The following is a 14574-nucleotide window of genomic DNA, read 5'->3' as shown; positions in this document are numbered from 1 at the left end:
AAATATCTCTAAAGCTAAGCTCTCCGTTTATTAAAAACAGAGTTGCCGAGATGTGATTTTGCGCACGCATCCTGTGATGTGGGAACAAGAGTGCATATTCTGATCCTTGGTCGATCCCACGGGCCGGGGGCGGAGGAGATTCGGCAACGAATCGTTTCCTCTCTCCCTGTCGACCAGTTGCTTAATCCCAGCTGCAGTGTCATGATTTCACAATGTCACCACCCTGATGGCCTGCAAATGCACGCATGCCTCAACTTATAAATACCTCACCGATGCACAAGATTGAAAAGCATAAACCCCATCCCCATTACATTGCAAGCAAAGATCTCTCGGAAGTAGCTCAAGAAAGGAGAGGGAAATATGGCGGAGATAGAGGCAGCCCGTGGAGGTGGAGCGGCGGTGGCGAGAGCACAAGGAAATGGGGAGGTGGCCGCCGGTGGACGTGGAGACGCGGCGCCGGCGAGCAGGTTTGTGCTTAAGGTGGACAATGAGAACAAGGCCAAGACCTTCTGGCTCTTCTCAGTCGCTAACCCGCATATGCGCACCTTCCACCTCTCGTGGATCTCCTTCTTCACCTGCTTCGTCTCCACCTTCGCCGCGGCGCCCTTGGTGCCCATCATACGCGACAACCTTGGCCTCGTCAAGGCCGACATCGGGAATGCCGGGGTGGCGTCCGTCTCGGGCTCCATCTTCTCAAGGCTCGCCATGGGAGCCGTGTGCGACCTGCTCGGCCCACGCTACGGATGCGCCTTCCTCATCATGCTCACCGCGCCCACCGTTTTCTGCATGTCGCTCATCGACGACGCGGCGGGGTACATCACCGTTCGCTTCCTCATCGACTTCTCCCTCGCCACGTTCGTGTCGTGCCAGTACTGGATGAGCACCATGTTCAACAGCAAGATCATCGGCACTGTCAACGGGTTGGCGGCGGGTTGGGGTAATATGGGTGGTGGAGCCACACAACTCATCATGCCTCTCGTCTTCCAAGCCATCAAGAAATGTGGTGCCACAGCTTTCGTTGCATGGCGCATCGCCTACTTTGTGCCTGGGATGATGCACATCGTGATGGGTCTGGCTGTGCTCATATTTGGGCAAGATCTCCCCGACGGCAACCTCAAGGTTGTCCATAAGGAGGGAAATGTAAAGACGGACAAGTTTTCCAAGGTCTTATGGGGAGCTGTCACCAACTACCGGACATGGGTTTTTGTCCTCCTCTATGGCTACTGCATGGGGGTCGAGCTCACTACTGACAATGTGATCGCCGAGTACTACTTCGACCATTTCCACCTAGACCTCCGCACCGCCGGCATCATTGCTGCCTCCTTTGGCATGGCCAACATCGTGGCTCGCCCCTTCGGGGGCTACCTCTCTGACCTTGGTTCCAGGTACTTCGGTATGCGAGCCCGCCTATGGAACATCTGGATCCTCCAAACTGCCGGTGGCGCGTTCTGCGTCTGGCTCGGTCGCGCCTCCGCCCTCCCAGCCTCTATCACCGCCATGGTCCTCTTCTCTGTCTGTGCTCAGGCTGCGTGTGGTGCTATCTTTGGTGTTGCCCCCTTCGTGTCCCGGCGGTCTCTCGGCATCCTCTCCGGGTTGACCGGCGCTGGCGGGAATTTTGGCGCGGGGCTCACGCAACTGCTCTTCTTCACGTCTTCACAGTACTCAACTGGCACTGGGCTGCAATACATGGGCATCATGATCATGTGCTGCACCCTCCCTATCGCATTCGTGCACTTCCCACAGTGGGGCTCCATGTTCTTGCCAGCCAACGCCGGCGCCACCGAGGAAGACTACTACGGGTCCGAGTGGACAGACGAGGAAAAGAAGGACGGGCACCACCTGTACCTCGCCGGGCAAAAGTTCGCCGAGAACGCTACATCAGAGCGCGGCAGGCGCAACACATAAGACAGGTGTTTCACTTACGAGCGCGTATATATAGTTACACATTGTATGTATATACACTGCCTGTAAAATCTGAGAGTAAAAGCTTATATGAGTATACGTTTCTGGTACTCCAATGTAAAGCTTTCTTATTGTGAAAGCACACCTTTTTTGTATTTTTCGATGTTTTTTTCTTCAAAAGAAATGTTTGTGTTTTTGTTCATGCGACAGTGTCTGTGTTGTCTTCTGACTACTGCTGCAGCGTACCTTCGGTAGACCGGACGAAGATTCAGTGACCGGACTACAGCAAGTCACGTTGTGACCGGACCTCTCATCCGCCCCACATTCTCCATCCAACGGTTCAAATCGAATGATTCCAAAATTTTGCTAAATTTGTCTTTTTTGCTGCGAATAAAATACAAAGTATTTTTCATTGAAATATTTTCGTACTTACAACATGATTCGTTGGCAACATTTACATTATTAGTTTTAAATTTTTTGATGATTTTCAAAAACGAAAATTCAAACTCATCAAAAAATTCAAAATTAAAAATGTACATGTTGCCAACGAATCATGTTGTAAGTACTAAAATGTTTCAACGAAAAATAGTTTATATTTTAGGCGCAGTAAAAAAGACAAATTTAATAAAATTTTGGAATCACTCGATTTGAACCGTTGGATGGAGAATGTGGGGCGGATGAGAGGTCCGGTCACAACGTGACTTGCTGTAGTCCGGTCACTGAATCTCTGTCCCGGTAGACCCAGCTACACGATGTGCAAGTCCAAGTACACTAAACTAATATGTGAAGAAGCCCCTTATGGTGCAGCGCAGCACGTTCACGAAACCGACAGCAGAAGAAACCAAGTCTAAATTCATAATGCCCTTGATTTGCAAAGGCTCAAACCAACACTATGGTCATGCATCTTTGTATCGTGCAACCAAACATCACGGTTATTCGATCAGAAGTCATTAATGTCTGTTTGCGAAATAGCCATGCGTACCCAAAGGATAGTAGTTGGTCTTATACATCTTGGGGAGAGATACAACACAATGGAAGCAAATACTTTCTAGACGCTAGTTGCCGCTCGGGTTTATGATTGTAAGCGTGCATGAGTTGATCAGAGGGCATTGATCATCCGTTTCATCTCCGCGGTCCTCCTTGGATCAGGATCTGCTATGGCCCGCTCCGTCAAGACATGCTTGATTCGGCACATCGATCTTTTCACCTGAAATTAAGCAATAGTGGGATTGAGTCAAGCGCTGCTTGAGGAACAGAGACTTTAAGAACAAAAACTTTGGCACATTGGTGAGAAAATTTATGGCGTCTTGATACTTGACAAGAACAAAGTGGAAGGAAATGTCAACTATAAAGCATGAAATAAACTTATGGCGTCTTGATACTTGACAAGTACAAAAGGTATTCGTTTGGCTGTTTCTGGTTGATAGATTAAACACCCCTGATATGATGGAAAGAAGACAGTGGGCATTACATTCGGGACTAAACTGCGTTATGTGCAATCAAGCTCAAAGAGAAACATGTCATCATCTATTTTTTAACTACGATTTTGCCCTTAAGTGTTCGAGAAAGGTTGGCATTGTCTGGGACTTGAGTCAAGGTTATCTGGATATGTTTGAGCAAGCCAAGCAGAATTATTCAGGTCCAAGTTTTTATGAAGTTGCCACTACTGCTTTGTGGGGGATTTGGAAATCTTTGAGAAAGTTCAGCCATCAATGCATGCTTGGAGGATGGTTTTTAAGAAAGATCTATCTCTAATTGATCACCGGGTTAAGCCACGGCATAAGCAAGCACTGTCTGAATGGATTGATAGCTTCTAGTTTCTGGCAAAAAAAAACATTAGCTAGCTAGTTTCTTTTTTGCTTTTCTCCCTCTCACCTAGTATGTAAATTTCCCCTATATTCATTCCCTCATTTAATTGAAAATTATACCATAGGGGTTTCCCCTACGGTTTCCTGGTAAAAAAAAAAGCAGGACATATCTCAAGAACTGAAAAGATCAGCAAAACATTGCTTTGACTACCTGTTCACGCTTTTTTCCATTATATATCCACTGGTAATTACGAAAAATAAAACTACAGAAAAATAATGTTAAATAAAGTCACCAAATTTTGCTATGTTGAAACGCACCAGAACATTACCCTTTTGGACATTTAAGAAAACTAAGGTACTTTGTGCAAGATGTCCACAGTTCCATAAAATTGTGGAAGCAACACAAAAATAACATTAAATAAAGTGGCTAGATTATGCTATATTGAAACCCACCAGCGCATCATCCTTTTTGGGCATTTAAGAAACTTAAGTTACTTTGCACAAAATGCCCACGGTTACATAAAATTGTGGAAGCTACACAAAAATAGCATTAAATAAATTGGCTAAACTGTGATATGTTGAACCCCACCAGCACATCATCCTTTTGGGCATTTTAGAAACTAGGTACTTTGCACAAGATGCCCAAGGTTTCATAAAATTATGGAAGCTACACAAAAATAATGTTAAATTAAGTGGCTAAACTATGCTATGTTGAACCCCGCCAGCACATTGTCGTTTTGGGCATTTAAAAAACTAAGGTACTTTGCACAGGATACCCACAGTTTCATAAAATTCGTTTCAGGCATGTTCATACCGCTTAATTTACAGAAGCAGATAGATTAACAGCATTTATTTGTAGTAAAAAATATCACAGATAGTTTCTATAATTTAATTTATCACAAGAGCCTGAGCACACAAACATTAGGTGCACACTGCAGTGTATCTGGTTAGATGGTTGTTTGACAGAATAAAGGATATTCAAGGACAGAAAAAAATAATTAGAGTAAAGAAAACGACACAACTAAGTTCAGTCACTACTAAAACTGTTACCAATTTGCGTAAATGTAAGATCACAGTGAGATGTCAGGGTTCAGAAATGCAACATTTTGATATGGACTGGATAGCTTACCATCGACAGATTTGGATGAGCCAACATCTTACACAGAGTAAGATGATATAGTTGTTTGATCAAATCAAATTTTGTTGCGACATGGAAGTGGTCACGCAAACTGAGAACCAAAATAGTGCTACTATGTAGTAAACATTACATGCTCTAGAATGGTGTTTGACGTTGCAATAGATATACCTTGGAAATGCGCTCTGGGTTCGGAAAATGCATGTTCTCCGAATTCAGCATCTGGCGTTGAGACATAAGCATGTTCTTTTCCTTGAGAAGGACATACCATAGCTTGTGAAGGTCGTCCCAGGATTTTAGGCGTAATTCAGCAGCCTTCCAACCACGACCTACGAAGCATTATGAAACAAAAAAAACACTGATAAGCTTTCTTAACAAGGATGGTCTGCAACTTCATTTGCTAAGATGGTATCTTACATACACACCAACTTGCCTACGATAAAATCCACTGCAAAATACCAAACATGGTATGGAAACATAGCATATGTACATCTGAATATTTCCTTACTGCAGCCTAAGAAACTCAAACAAAAGGCTGGCATGCTCCAATGCTAGGCATCGCTTTTAAGCAAGCGGTAGTCTATAATTAACTAATTCTGAAGTAAACAGAGCTCAGCTGCTGCTCTGAAATTTCTCACGAACTATGAACTTCTAGTATGTCTTTATGTGTATATTGCGGGAAGAACAAGATCACGTACACATCCATCCAGTACCAGTTTCAACAGACAGTATCTAATCGTGGCTGCTGGTACAAGAAGATGCTTAGACAGACTAGAGATACAGATCCTGATACAAAATCCATTCAGTGCCTGCTTCGATAGAGGGTATATATATATATATTACTGTTTCTACACACGGGGGGCTTGCACAGACCAGACTAAAGATCCTGATACAAAATTGCGTGCCGAGTGTGTGGCGTCATTAGTTGATCAAGGAACAACACACTGGCACAACGTTCCGCAGAGCAGAACAAGATGCAGTGCTCGTTATTTCGGCTAATCTTAACGAATATCAGGAGGGGCACTGTAAACTACTACATCTACCGTGCAACAGAAATCGGGTTGGGTCTCAGACCCATCTGCATCACAACTAAGACCAACACTTTGCGCCAACTCATCGAAGATCCGCGAAGCACAGCCTAGCCAGAATATATGGAAGTCGGGGGTGAGCGAGCGAGCGAGAGATCGGGTATACCGTAGTGGGGACGGGCCTGGTCGTCTGCGGCGCTCCGCTCGACCTCGAAGAACTCCTCGAGGGGGTTCTGCGCCTTCCTGACCACCGACGTCGAGGCGGCGGCGCCCCCTTCGGACGCGGCTGCCGCGGAGGAGAAGAGCCGCCTCCCGAGCGCCCTCGACACGGAAAGCATCGCGGCGGCGGCGGCGACCTGCAGCACAGCGGATCAGGGGGGCGGCACCGGCGGGGTCTCGGATTCGACGGGAGGGCAGGTCAGTGAGATACCGGCGGCGGCGGCGAGCGATCCGGGGAGGGGATGGGGATGGGGACGGCCGGACGGGGGAGAAGGGTTTTAGATGCGAAAAGGTTTTGGGCCGGATTTGGGAGAGGAAATGTGGTGTGTTCTATGACCATATGAGAGCCTAACAGTCTGGGCCCATTCCTCTTTATTTTTTTTAGGGTATCTTATATGAACACTCCTGTCGTGTAGAATTTTCGCATGAAAGTTTCCATTGGGAAGGACAACCAATCTCGCCAGTATATTTACAAAACAGGCTTCGTTTGCTGTTGATGGAACTTCGACAGCACAAAATTCTTGCGCTCCAACAAACATAAATGCCACAGTACAGCATGTCAAATACTCCCCTCCGTCTCAGTTTAACAGTTAAGATAAATTTTGACCAATAATTTGAATAATAAAATATAAATTGTATGTCTATAAAATCTATATTATTAGATTCACATGCAAAAAAAGCTTTGCAATGATATACTTTTTGTGACATATAGTTTATAATTTATTAACTAAAATAATTATCAAAACAATTTACTTAAACTACATACGCGCCTGTTAAACTAAGACCAGGGGCAGGGAGCAAGACTTTTTATGAGCTTTCATGTACACCCTCTGATAATGGTTTTGTGAGTCTTGCTGGAATTCGTAGTACAACCAAAATTTGAAGCCATTGTCTTTTCTACGCTAGCTCTCGCGTAAAGCGAGATACAGATTACAGTGATTATCAGGGAACTACAAGCGTTTATCAGGGGTCTGTTGAATTTGACCTCAAGATTGATATAGATCTCACCGCCCTGGTGTTTTCCTCGTACAAGATTTTACAGCCACCTGTGAGTGAACTCCCAGCGAAATATTCGTCGTCATAAAGTTCCAGCAGCCCTGGGAGAGCAGTAAATGGGCAAGCACGGTGGTGTCCTCTACCTTGAAACCAGAGGATGCTCAGTCCCTTCCCCTTCCTCTGCTCCTGCCCCTACCCCTGCCCCTGCTCATACCCCTGCCCCTGCCTCCCCCTCCGCCTCTGCCTCCAAATTCGCTTGCACCTCCGCCTCCAAACTCGCCTCTGCCGCCGCCTCTGCCTCCGCCTCCTCTGCCACGACCGCCTCCGCCTCTTCTACCGCGGTCGCCTCCTCTGCCGCGACCACCTCCGCCGCCACCTCTGCCACGGCTTCCACCAAACAAATAGAACTCGGCCTTGCCCTGCTTCAACCCCAGGGATTGCACGCTTCTCCTCTTGTTACCTGTAGCCTCTTCTTCGCTGTGTTCATCTTCTTCGTCGTTGCGCCTTCTTGAGCTTCTAGCGATGAACGAGATTTCTCGTGAGCCACCAGGTCCGTACTTCACCTTATCAAGTGCACGGGAGTTCTGTTGCCTTTCCAGTGCAGCTACCCTATCTCCAAGGGGCCGAGCTTCCTCACCGCCAAGGGAGACACTGTTCAAGAACGCTTCAGCATGGCGATCATCCTTGACTTCGTACAACCTGAAAGGTGGAAAGCAATTAGCACATTTCTGAAGCGTCACCAGAATAGCATATTCAGCAAATGAGAGTATAACACGCATGTCCGCACAAGCAAAACAGGAAATGCTAACGTCAAATATGCAGTCCACCCGAACCAAAATAACAGATCTCACCTTATACGCTTCGAATTATGAATGTCATTGTCACTGTCAGACTCATCAGAAGAACCAGCATCTTGTTCGTCTTCGTCCTCACTGACACTATCAAAATGTTCCTCAATTAGAGGAGGCTCCGCTGTAGCCACTTGAGGATGGAGTGCTTGGTATTCTCTTGAGGTTACATCGACTTCGTAGGCCTGCCAATAAGACCAATGAGATTAGAAAGTCAGACAGGAGACATGGTTTTGAAAAAGAATTTGAACATGTGATATTGTCATGGTTTTGAAAATGAACGTGTGGATTAGAGAAATTTAATTCAAAAAAAAGTTGGAAACTGGAATGCGTACCTTATTTTTAAACATTTCATCGAAACGCGGATCTGTCAATAGTGACTTGGTCAATTCTAATCTTCTTTTCTTCTTCCTGGTGCTAGATTTATCAACATTATCCACATCAGCATCCAATTCCTCTTCCTCTGCAAGTATATTGTCAAACATTTGCCGGTTAACCTTTGGTATTTTGACAACTTGCTGCATGAGAGAAAAAAAAGACACTCATTAGGGGAAGAATCAGACAGATTGGTAGATGTAATAGAGATAAGGAACAAATGAGCAAATGTACCGTTATACGAGATTTCCTTTGCGCATCTAGTTTCTTTTTCTTCATCTCTTTTTGAAGAGTCTCATAATCCATAATATCAAGTTTAGCCCGTTGCTGAAAACAAATACATATCTTAGTAAAGAGCATGTATGAAGTGTTCATTTGTTCAACCCAACCAACACACAGATAGATATAAGAAGACCAAATTCATGTTAAACTATACCATCACATACCTAATACATAGAAATTACATTAAAAACAAAGTAGCATTTGTACAAAATATAAGTGTCTTCCGGTTGAAAATTCAGGTGGGTAGTTGACCTCAACCCTTACTGAACTACTCAAATAAATTGCAGCAGCATAAATGATGAACAGAAAAGAAATTACCTTCTTATATAGATCGTAGCGTATGACATATCCATGTAAATGTGCTCTGACAGCATCACTGTTTTTGTACTCAGAGAGACCCAATCGTTCCATCTCTTCTTCAGTCAAAAACTTGTAATCGTCATATAATGTGTTTTCTTGTTTCTCTTCCATCTCCTCCTGTTTGAGGAATCAACAAAAAGAAATGTTAAGGTAAGGATTTACTATACTAGTTAAAAAACCAATTGGGGAAAAATCACTCACAGTTAGGTTATCAAGATGGGAGCACCACTTTGGAGCAGGGCCAAGTGCAGGAATAAAGTGGGCAGGTATCTGGCTGTTGTCCAGGGCTAATAGCATTAAACCACTATTCGGGAAGATGCAAACATCATTGATAGAACCATTATCAGGTTCGATGCTAGTCATGTTATTTCCCTAAAAAGGAAATAGTATACCAGGTCATCATCTAACCAATAAGTCAAAGGCGTCCATGAAAAAATGAGTCAACACTTCTCAAAGAAGGACGAAAATGAACTCACTGTATTAGGATCCCAAACCCGTACTATATGCTTATCAGCAGTTATCAATTTAGGTTCAGTAGAATTAAGTGACTGGTGCCATTTGATATTTAAAATTGGGCTGCCATACCTGTAAAAATAAAAATAACGGTTACATGCTTACTGAAAAGTACAATATCTAACAGAAGACATATCAGCTATTTTTATTAAAGTTAGAATTTAGTCAACCTTGATCTCCCTCTATCTAAAGCTTACTCTATGTGGAGCTGCAAAATTCAGATAAACGCAGAAAACAGTTTTAAAAGGCATAGACGTGTATTTATATTAGCTCCATGTGGAGTCGCTCCTTATGTATCACCAGGATAACATGATATTAGAACTTTAGAAGTAATCTGTCCCATTTGGAATGAAGAGTCCCACATGAATCTCGTCAGAAACACATGTAGTAAGAGTGGATGTTTTATTACCCTAAAATTCGATAGAATTCACACATTTCTAATGGAATCTAAAGAATGTAGCTTAAATGGCTGAAACCGATCATGAATAACAAGAAGAAAATATCTTCCCTTAATAAAAGATACAGAGCTTACATGTGATCCTTGACTCGCAGAGGAGAAGACATGCGTATATCATATACCGATACCTGCAAATATTAAAACATGGCTGAAGTGTAAGGAATAAAACAAGCTAAATAATAAATTGAATGTCATAATTTGTAGGAGTTGGATTATCAGCATTATTAATTCGCTGGACAGGATGATCCTGTCATCCGGCCAATGAGTACACAACAAAATCAGCAAAACATCACATTACTCCAGAAAAAAACAACCAAAGATGTTGTAACCACGCCTGTAAAGTAGCAACAAGATGATCGATGGCAGATCATTGTTTTTTGAAATAAAAAAGAAGACATACCAAGTAGCCTACAATTTGAACAAATGTTACATATGTTTATTTAGCACACAAATTTAAGACAAAGTAAACTACATGAATCATTGTACCGCTGGAAATAATGTCAGATTTACTATGCATTGCAACACAGTGGCATCCCTGCTTGTCAGTTCTGACATTGTGATGGCGGAGGGAATAGTATAAAGTTGCAAAGTTCTATAAATTAGCAGAGAAAATCAAACAAAAACATAGCAGAGGATGAACCAAACCTTTCCTATGCTGCTCCCTACTGCAATAAGGTACCCTTGATTTTCATCGAATTGCAAAGATGTGACCTCCTGCAGTTTTCAAGCATAAGAATCCCCAAAAATTATGTCAAGAAATTGCAGTATTACACTATTTAGTGTACTATTACTAGCAAGTTGCTGATAAGGCACAAGATACCTGATCAATATCTTCAGAAGAAGAAGTTGTATCAATTCTGCCAACAGAAGACTTTCTCCTCATATCAAAGCACTCAACTGCACCGTCCTCACCACCACAAGCAACAAGCCCATGGATCATACTGGGAGTACCACCAAAGACAATGATAGGTCAACAATACTCAATAAGAATGTCACTCCAAAGACATAGACCCATTAAAAGAACTACCTCCGTGTAACAACATTTATTGCTGGTGATTGGGTAGAAAGAGATGCGAGGAATCGTCCCTGCAAAACTTACACTTTAAAAATGTGTGCATGTTTATTCTAGAAAGTCTGGAAGCTACAAGAAAAGGCATCACTGTGGCTCTATGCACTAGTCACAGACTGACTAAAAAGATTAGTACATTTAAGGATACTGCCATTAACCAAACTAATAGTGTGTGACATAGCTATAGCGACGTTCCCAGAATTTGCTCATCTTCATTTAATAGTAATTCTATACTAGCAGTGTCACGCAAACTATGCAAGACAGTGAGAGACTACCTGTAACCAAATAACTAATATACCCATGAATGAACACTTAAGAACACATATCTGACCTGCTCTAAGTTGATTCTATATAGATCTGGTGATGAAGCAGCACATAGCAAGTCACAAGACCAGCAATCGTAGGCCAAGTCCCTTCCCATTCTGTCATTAAGGACAATAGCAACATGTAAAAATAATATTTGGACAAGCAAGGATTACATAAACACTGTTGCTAATTTGCTATTGTATAACTGGCATCTAACACAGAACTTTATTAAACAAACAACACGAGAACAGATACGCAATGTACTAAAATTAAGACAGAATAATTTATTTATAATAGAAAAGGTAAAAAAAATCAGTTGGAGGTTTGATCGTTAATTCTTAATTAATAAAACGTAAATAGCTATAAACATACAAATAACCAAAATACAAAATTTATATTATGTAAGCACAAGTTTCCAAAACTACTGGTGGATAAACCTTGATGAGCTTAACTCAAAAGTTACAAATGACTAGTAACTGAAAGAGGGATTACTAATACATGTGTAACTAAAAAGGATATATATAGATCTCAAAAGCACTAAGAAAAACAGAAACATTAGATAACAAGACAATCTAACCTTGGAATTCTCACGCTATAGTGACTTCCATACTTTGCATGCAAGCATACAGAACGATCAGCACACAAGAATGCGAGTTTTGAGTAGTCATCACCAAGGACCTAAAGAAAAATGCAATCTAGCTTGTTACATGGAAAACATTAAAGCAGGTCAATTCAGAGACAGAAAGAAAGACACTGAGGCTAGCCTCCAGTAACACAGTAGGGAAAGTATTTAAGTAGTAAATAAAATCAACTCTGGTGACAGTACAACAACCCACGTATCTCCCCAAGTTATTCAATACTTTCCCTCTGGACAGTAGAAGTCACCCTCTATACAGACGTCAATACCCACTTGTAGTGGTGAAATGGAGGAAAAGCATTTGCTTAGAGCCTTAGAGGATGTCCCACTAGTAAAATGTATTGGGAATATACATACTCAGATTGTATGAGAAAAGCTAAAGACAGATAAATAATACACCCTCTGTTCCATAATTTTCTTGTCCTAATTTGGATGTATCTAGACATATTTTGTGCATAGATGCGTCCGAATCTGCGACTAGAATTATGGAACGGAGGGAGTAATTTGAGTAAGGTGTAAAGCACTTGATATCTAGCTATGCAACAAATTATAAGGTGTTGTAACCAATGGAGTATAATGGTTTGGTTAAGCAGCCAAATAGACCTGTCTTATAGAGTAACATAAAGATCTGTGACCTCTATTTTCTAGAATGGAAGTATTGAAAGACTGCAGTAATAGAAAAGACAAATATGAGTACCTCGAAATCCACAATTTCTGAAATCATGTGCCTCTCGAACTTCATTGACAGTTCCTTCAACTCAAAGACTTTCATCTGTGGGGGGTAAATACCTGGAAAATGATAATAAATGTAAGAATACCACTAACTCGGAGCATCTGAAAAATCTGGCTAAAATGATTCTATTGATACTCTAACCAAAGCATGAACATGAACCCAGCAGTATAAATTTCTAGAGGTGCATTCCGTGGATCATTTCCTTAACAGCTTATCACGAGATGGTGGCCATTCACAGCTAGAATCGCACTGCACTGCATTATCAGGAGCGAGCAGGTTTAACTCTTCCACCTTATCGTTCATCGTTGCTTGACTATAGTAGGCAGCACTCTTCCGAGTGGCGCAAGGATCAAAGCTCAGTTACAGGTGTGGATTGGGTGTTGGGAGGCATGACTCGTAAATATACCTAAGGACAATCTATGTCGAGCTGGCCACTCATTCCTTGAGTGTTCGGTGAACCAATGTGCTACCTTCCATTATAACTATATTCCGTTCGCACGTTTTTTTCATATTACACAAACCGAAACAAGTAACACTTGCATACCTGATGCGATGACATACTGGCCGTCGGGGGTGACCTTGATCCTGGTGGTGGCGGTCTCGAACCTGAGGTCATGGATCAGCTCCAGCCTCCGCTGGTACTCTACAGCCAAACAAACAGCAACAGCAACAGCGCCGATTAAACAAACCAGTAAACCAGCTACAGTACATCCGCAGGGAAACAAGAAAAAACGGGGGAGCCGAATCGGGCTCGTGCCTGCGTCCTTGCGGAGGGAGCGCTTCTTCTTGGCGAGGACCCAGGGCGCGACGTAGTTCTTGCCGGTGACGGAGTAGAGCTTGACCCCGTTGATGGAGGTGGACTTGAGCGTGCCCACGCCCTTCGCGGCCATACTCAGCCTGGGCTCGTCGGCGGCGCCGGTGGAGGGGTGTGTGGCGGCGAGCGCTAGGGTTTTAGAAGCTTTGTGGAGGGAAGGAGGAAGACGGCGGCTCGGGTGGTTGCCGCGCCGGGTATAGAGCAGGGGAGATGGCGTGCACGTGGAAATTTGCGGACCGTTGGATTTGGGTTTCGGGTTTTCTCCGCCGTTGGATCTGGATGGATCTTTTCTTTGGGCTTTGACGTCAGCTGTGGACTGCCAGCCGTCGGCCCATGGTAGGTTTGGCGCGTCGGGCCTTACGCAAATCCATACAACATTTCCCTGGGCGGCAATTTGTCCATCGAATTCGGATAACGGAGGCCCATTTCGGCACGGAGGCCTAGCTTCCTGTTTTACTCACAATCAGTGTTAACACCATTTCTTCAGTTCTTCTGCTAAAAATAACCATTTCTTAACCAAGATTCAGCAGCCACAGGTCAAGACTCTTCGCGGCGTTTGGCTTGGGGATACCTAGCTTGGATTGGAAGCGACGCTGTAAGTAATTCTCAGTAGGCAAAGCATCCGAAAAGTAGACCGGCTTTAGCCAAATCCTTACCTCTAAACTACTCCTAGTCCTACCTTGGCTAGGCCTTTTGTCTTTGGACGGACTGAGACAGACCGACGGCAAAACAAGAGTGTCTAATTTATATTGTTCCGGATGAAAGAAAAAAGCATTTCATTTCCCGCCATAGCTGTTCAGGATCATGCGGGTCAATGCTATTCTAGCTGCTCCTGTCTACATTGCTCCTCTACCGGCACCATCCAGGGGCTCTGGACCCCTAGTCAGGTCACTACCCGATGTCAGGCCCGGTTCCAACCGGTCTGCCTGGTCCCTAGTCCGATCGACCGGCTTTCAGATCGGTCTTGTTCGAGTCAGTCTCGACCAGATCCCAATCTGGATCGGTTTTAAATGTATTTTCTCGCCTCCTGTTTATCCTGAACCCCTATATAAGTGCCCAGAACGTTTTCAAATTAGGTTTATACCACGTTTA

At 43.5% G+C, this 14574-nt stretch overlaps 3 protein-coding genes across 3 annotated transcripts; 1 reads left to right on the top strand and 2 right to left on the bottom strand.

Moving 5' to 3' along the window:
• Positions 1 to 360: 360 nt before the first annotated feature.
• Positions 361 to 1905, top strand: LOC127316265 (high-affinity nitrate transporter 2.1-like). The gene has a single exon (XM_051346668.2). The coding sequence runs from the start codon at positions 361 to 363 to the stop codon at positions 1903 to 1905; it is 1545 nt and encodes a 514-aa protein (XP_051202628.2).
• An 831-nt stretch (positions 1906 to 2736) lies between these two features.
• LOC127311510 (uncharacterized) lies at positions 2737 to 6394 on the bottom strand. Its single transcript, XM_051341943.2, has 4 exons — positions 6304 to 6394; positions 6040 to 6229; positions 5017 to 5174; positions 2737 to 3109 (listed from the first exon to the last, which is right to left on the bottom strand). The coding sequence occupies exons 2-4, from the start codon at positions 6209 to 6211 to the stop codon at positions 3002 to 3004; spliced, it is 438 nt and encodes a 145-aa protein (XP_051197903.1). The 5' UTR covers positions 6212 to 6229; positions 6304 to 6394; the 3' UTR covers positions 2737 to 3001.
• A 487-nt stretch (positions 6395 to 6881) lies between these two features.
• LOC127311512 (uncharacterized) lies at positions 6882 to 13644 on the bottom strand. Its single transcript, XM_051341944.2, has 16 exons — positions 13426 to 13644; positions 13213 to 13311; positions 12633 to 12724; positions 11876 to 11976; positions 11324 to 11414; positions 10951 to 11009; positions 10744 to 10864; positions 10569 to 10637; positions 9999 to 10051; positions 9430 to 9538; positions 9155 to 9325; positions 8912 to 9070; positions 8546 to 8638; positions 8272 to 8454; positions 7940 to 8121; positions 6882 to 7787 (listed from the first exon to the last, which is right to left on the bottom strand). The coding sequence occupies exons 1-16, from the start codon at positions 13556 to 13558 to the stop codon at positions 7250 to 7252; spliced, it is 2253 nt and encodes a 750-aa protein (XP_051197904.1). The 5' UTR covers positions 13559 to 13644; the 3' UTR covers positions 6882 to 7249.
• Positions 13645 to 14574: the final 930 nt, after the last annotated feature.

Source organism: Lolium perenne, chromosome 7 (assembly GCF_019359855.2).
Source record: "Lolium perenne isolate Kyuss_39 chromosome 7, Kyuss_2.0, whole genome shotgun sequence".
Lineage (NCBI taxonomy): Eukaryota > Viridiplantae > Streptophyta > Magnoliopsida > Poales > Poaceae > Lolium > Lolium perenne.
The sequence above is the reverse complement of the archived record's forward strand: the minus strand, read 5'-3'. Positions and strand labels throughout refer to the sequence as shown.

What these genes read in the sequence shown, in the direction of transcription:
- LOC127316265 (XM_051346668.2), top strand. Translation starts at nt 361, where the DNA reads ATGGCGGAGATAGAGGCAGCCCGTGGAGGTGGAGCGGCGGTGGCGAGA.
- LOC127311510 (XM_051341943.2), bottom strand. Translation starts at nt 6,211, where the DNA reads ATGCTTTCCGTGTCGAGGGCGCTCGGGAGGCGGCTCTTCTCCTCCGCG. An exon ending in CCAGGCCCGTCCCCACTACG is followed by an intron (nt 5,175 to 6,039) that starts GTATACCCGATC and finishes AATGCTTCGTAG; the next exon opens with GTCGTGGTTGGAAGGCTGCT. An exon ending in ACCCAGAGCGCATTTCCAAG is followed by an intron (nt 3,110 to 5,016) that starts GTATATCTATTG and finishes GCTTAATTTCAG; the next exon opens with GTGAAAAGATCGATGTGCCG.
- LOC127311512 (XM_051341944.2), bottom strand. Translation starts at nt 13,558, where the DNA reads ATGGCCGCGAAGGGCGTGGGCACGCTCAAGTCCACCTCCATCAACGGG. An exon ending in CCAGTATGTCATCGCATCAG is followed by an intron (nt 12,725 to 13,212) that starts GTATGCAAGTGT and finishes ATCATTTTCCAG; the next exon opens with GTATTTACCCCCCACAGATG. An exon ending in CTTCTGAAGATATTGATCAG is followed by an intron (nt 10,638 to 10,743) that starts GTATCTTGTGCC and finishes TGAAAACTGCAG; the next exon opens with GAGGTCACATCTTTGCAATT.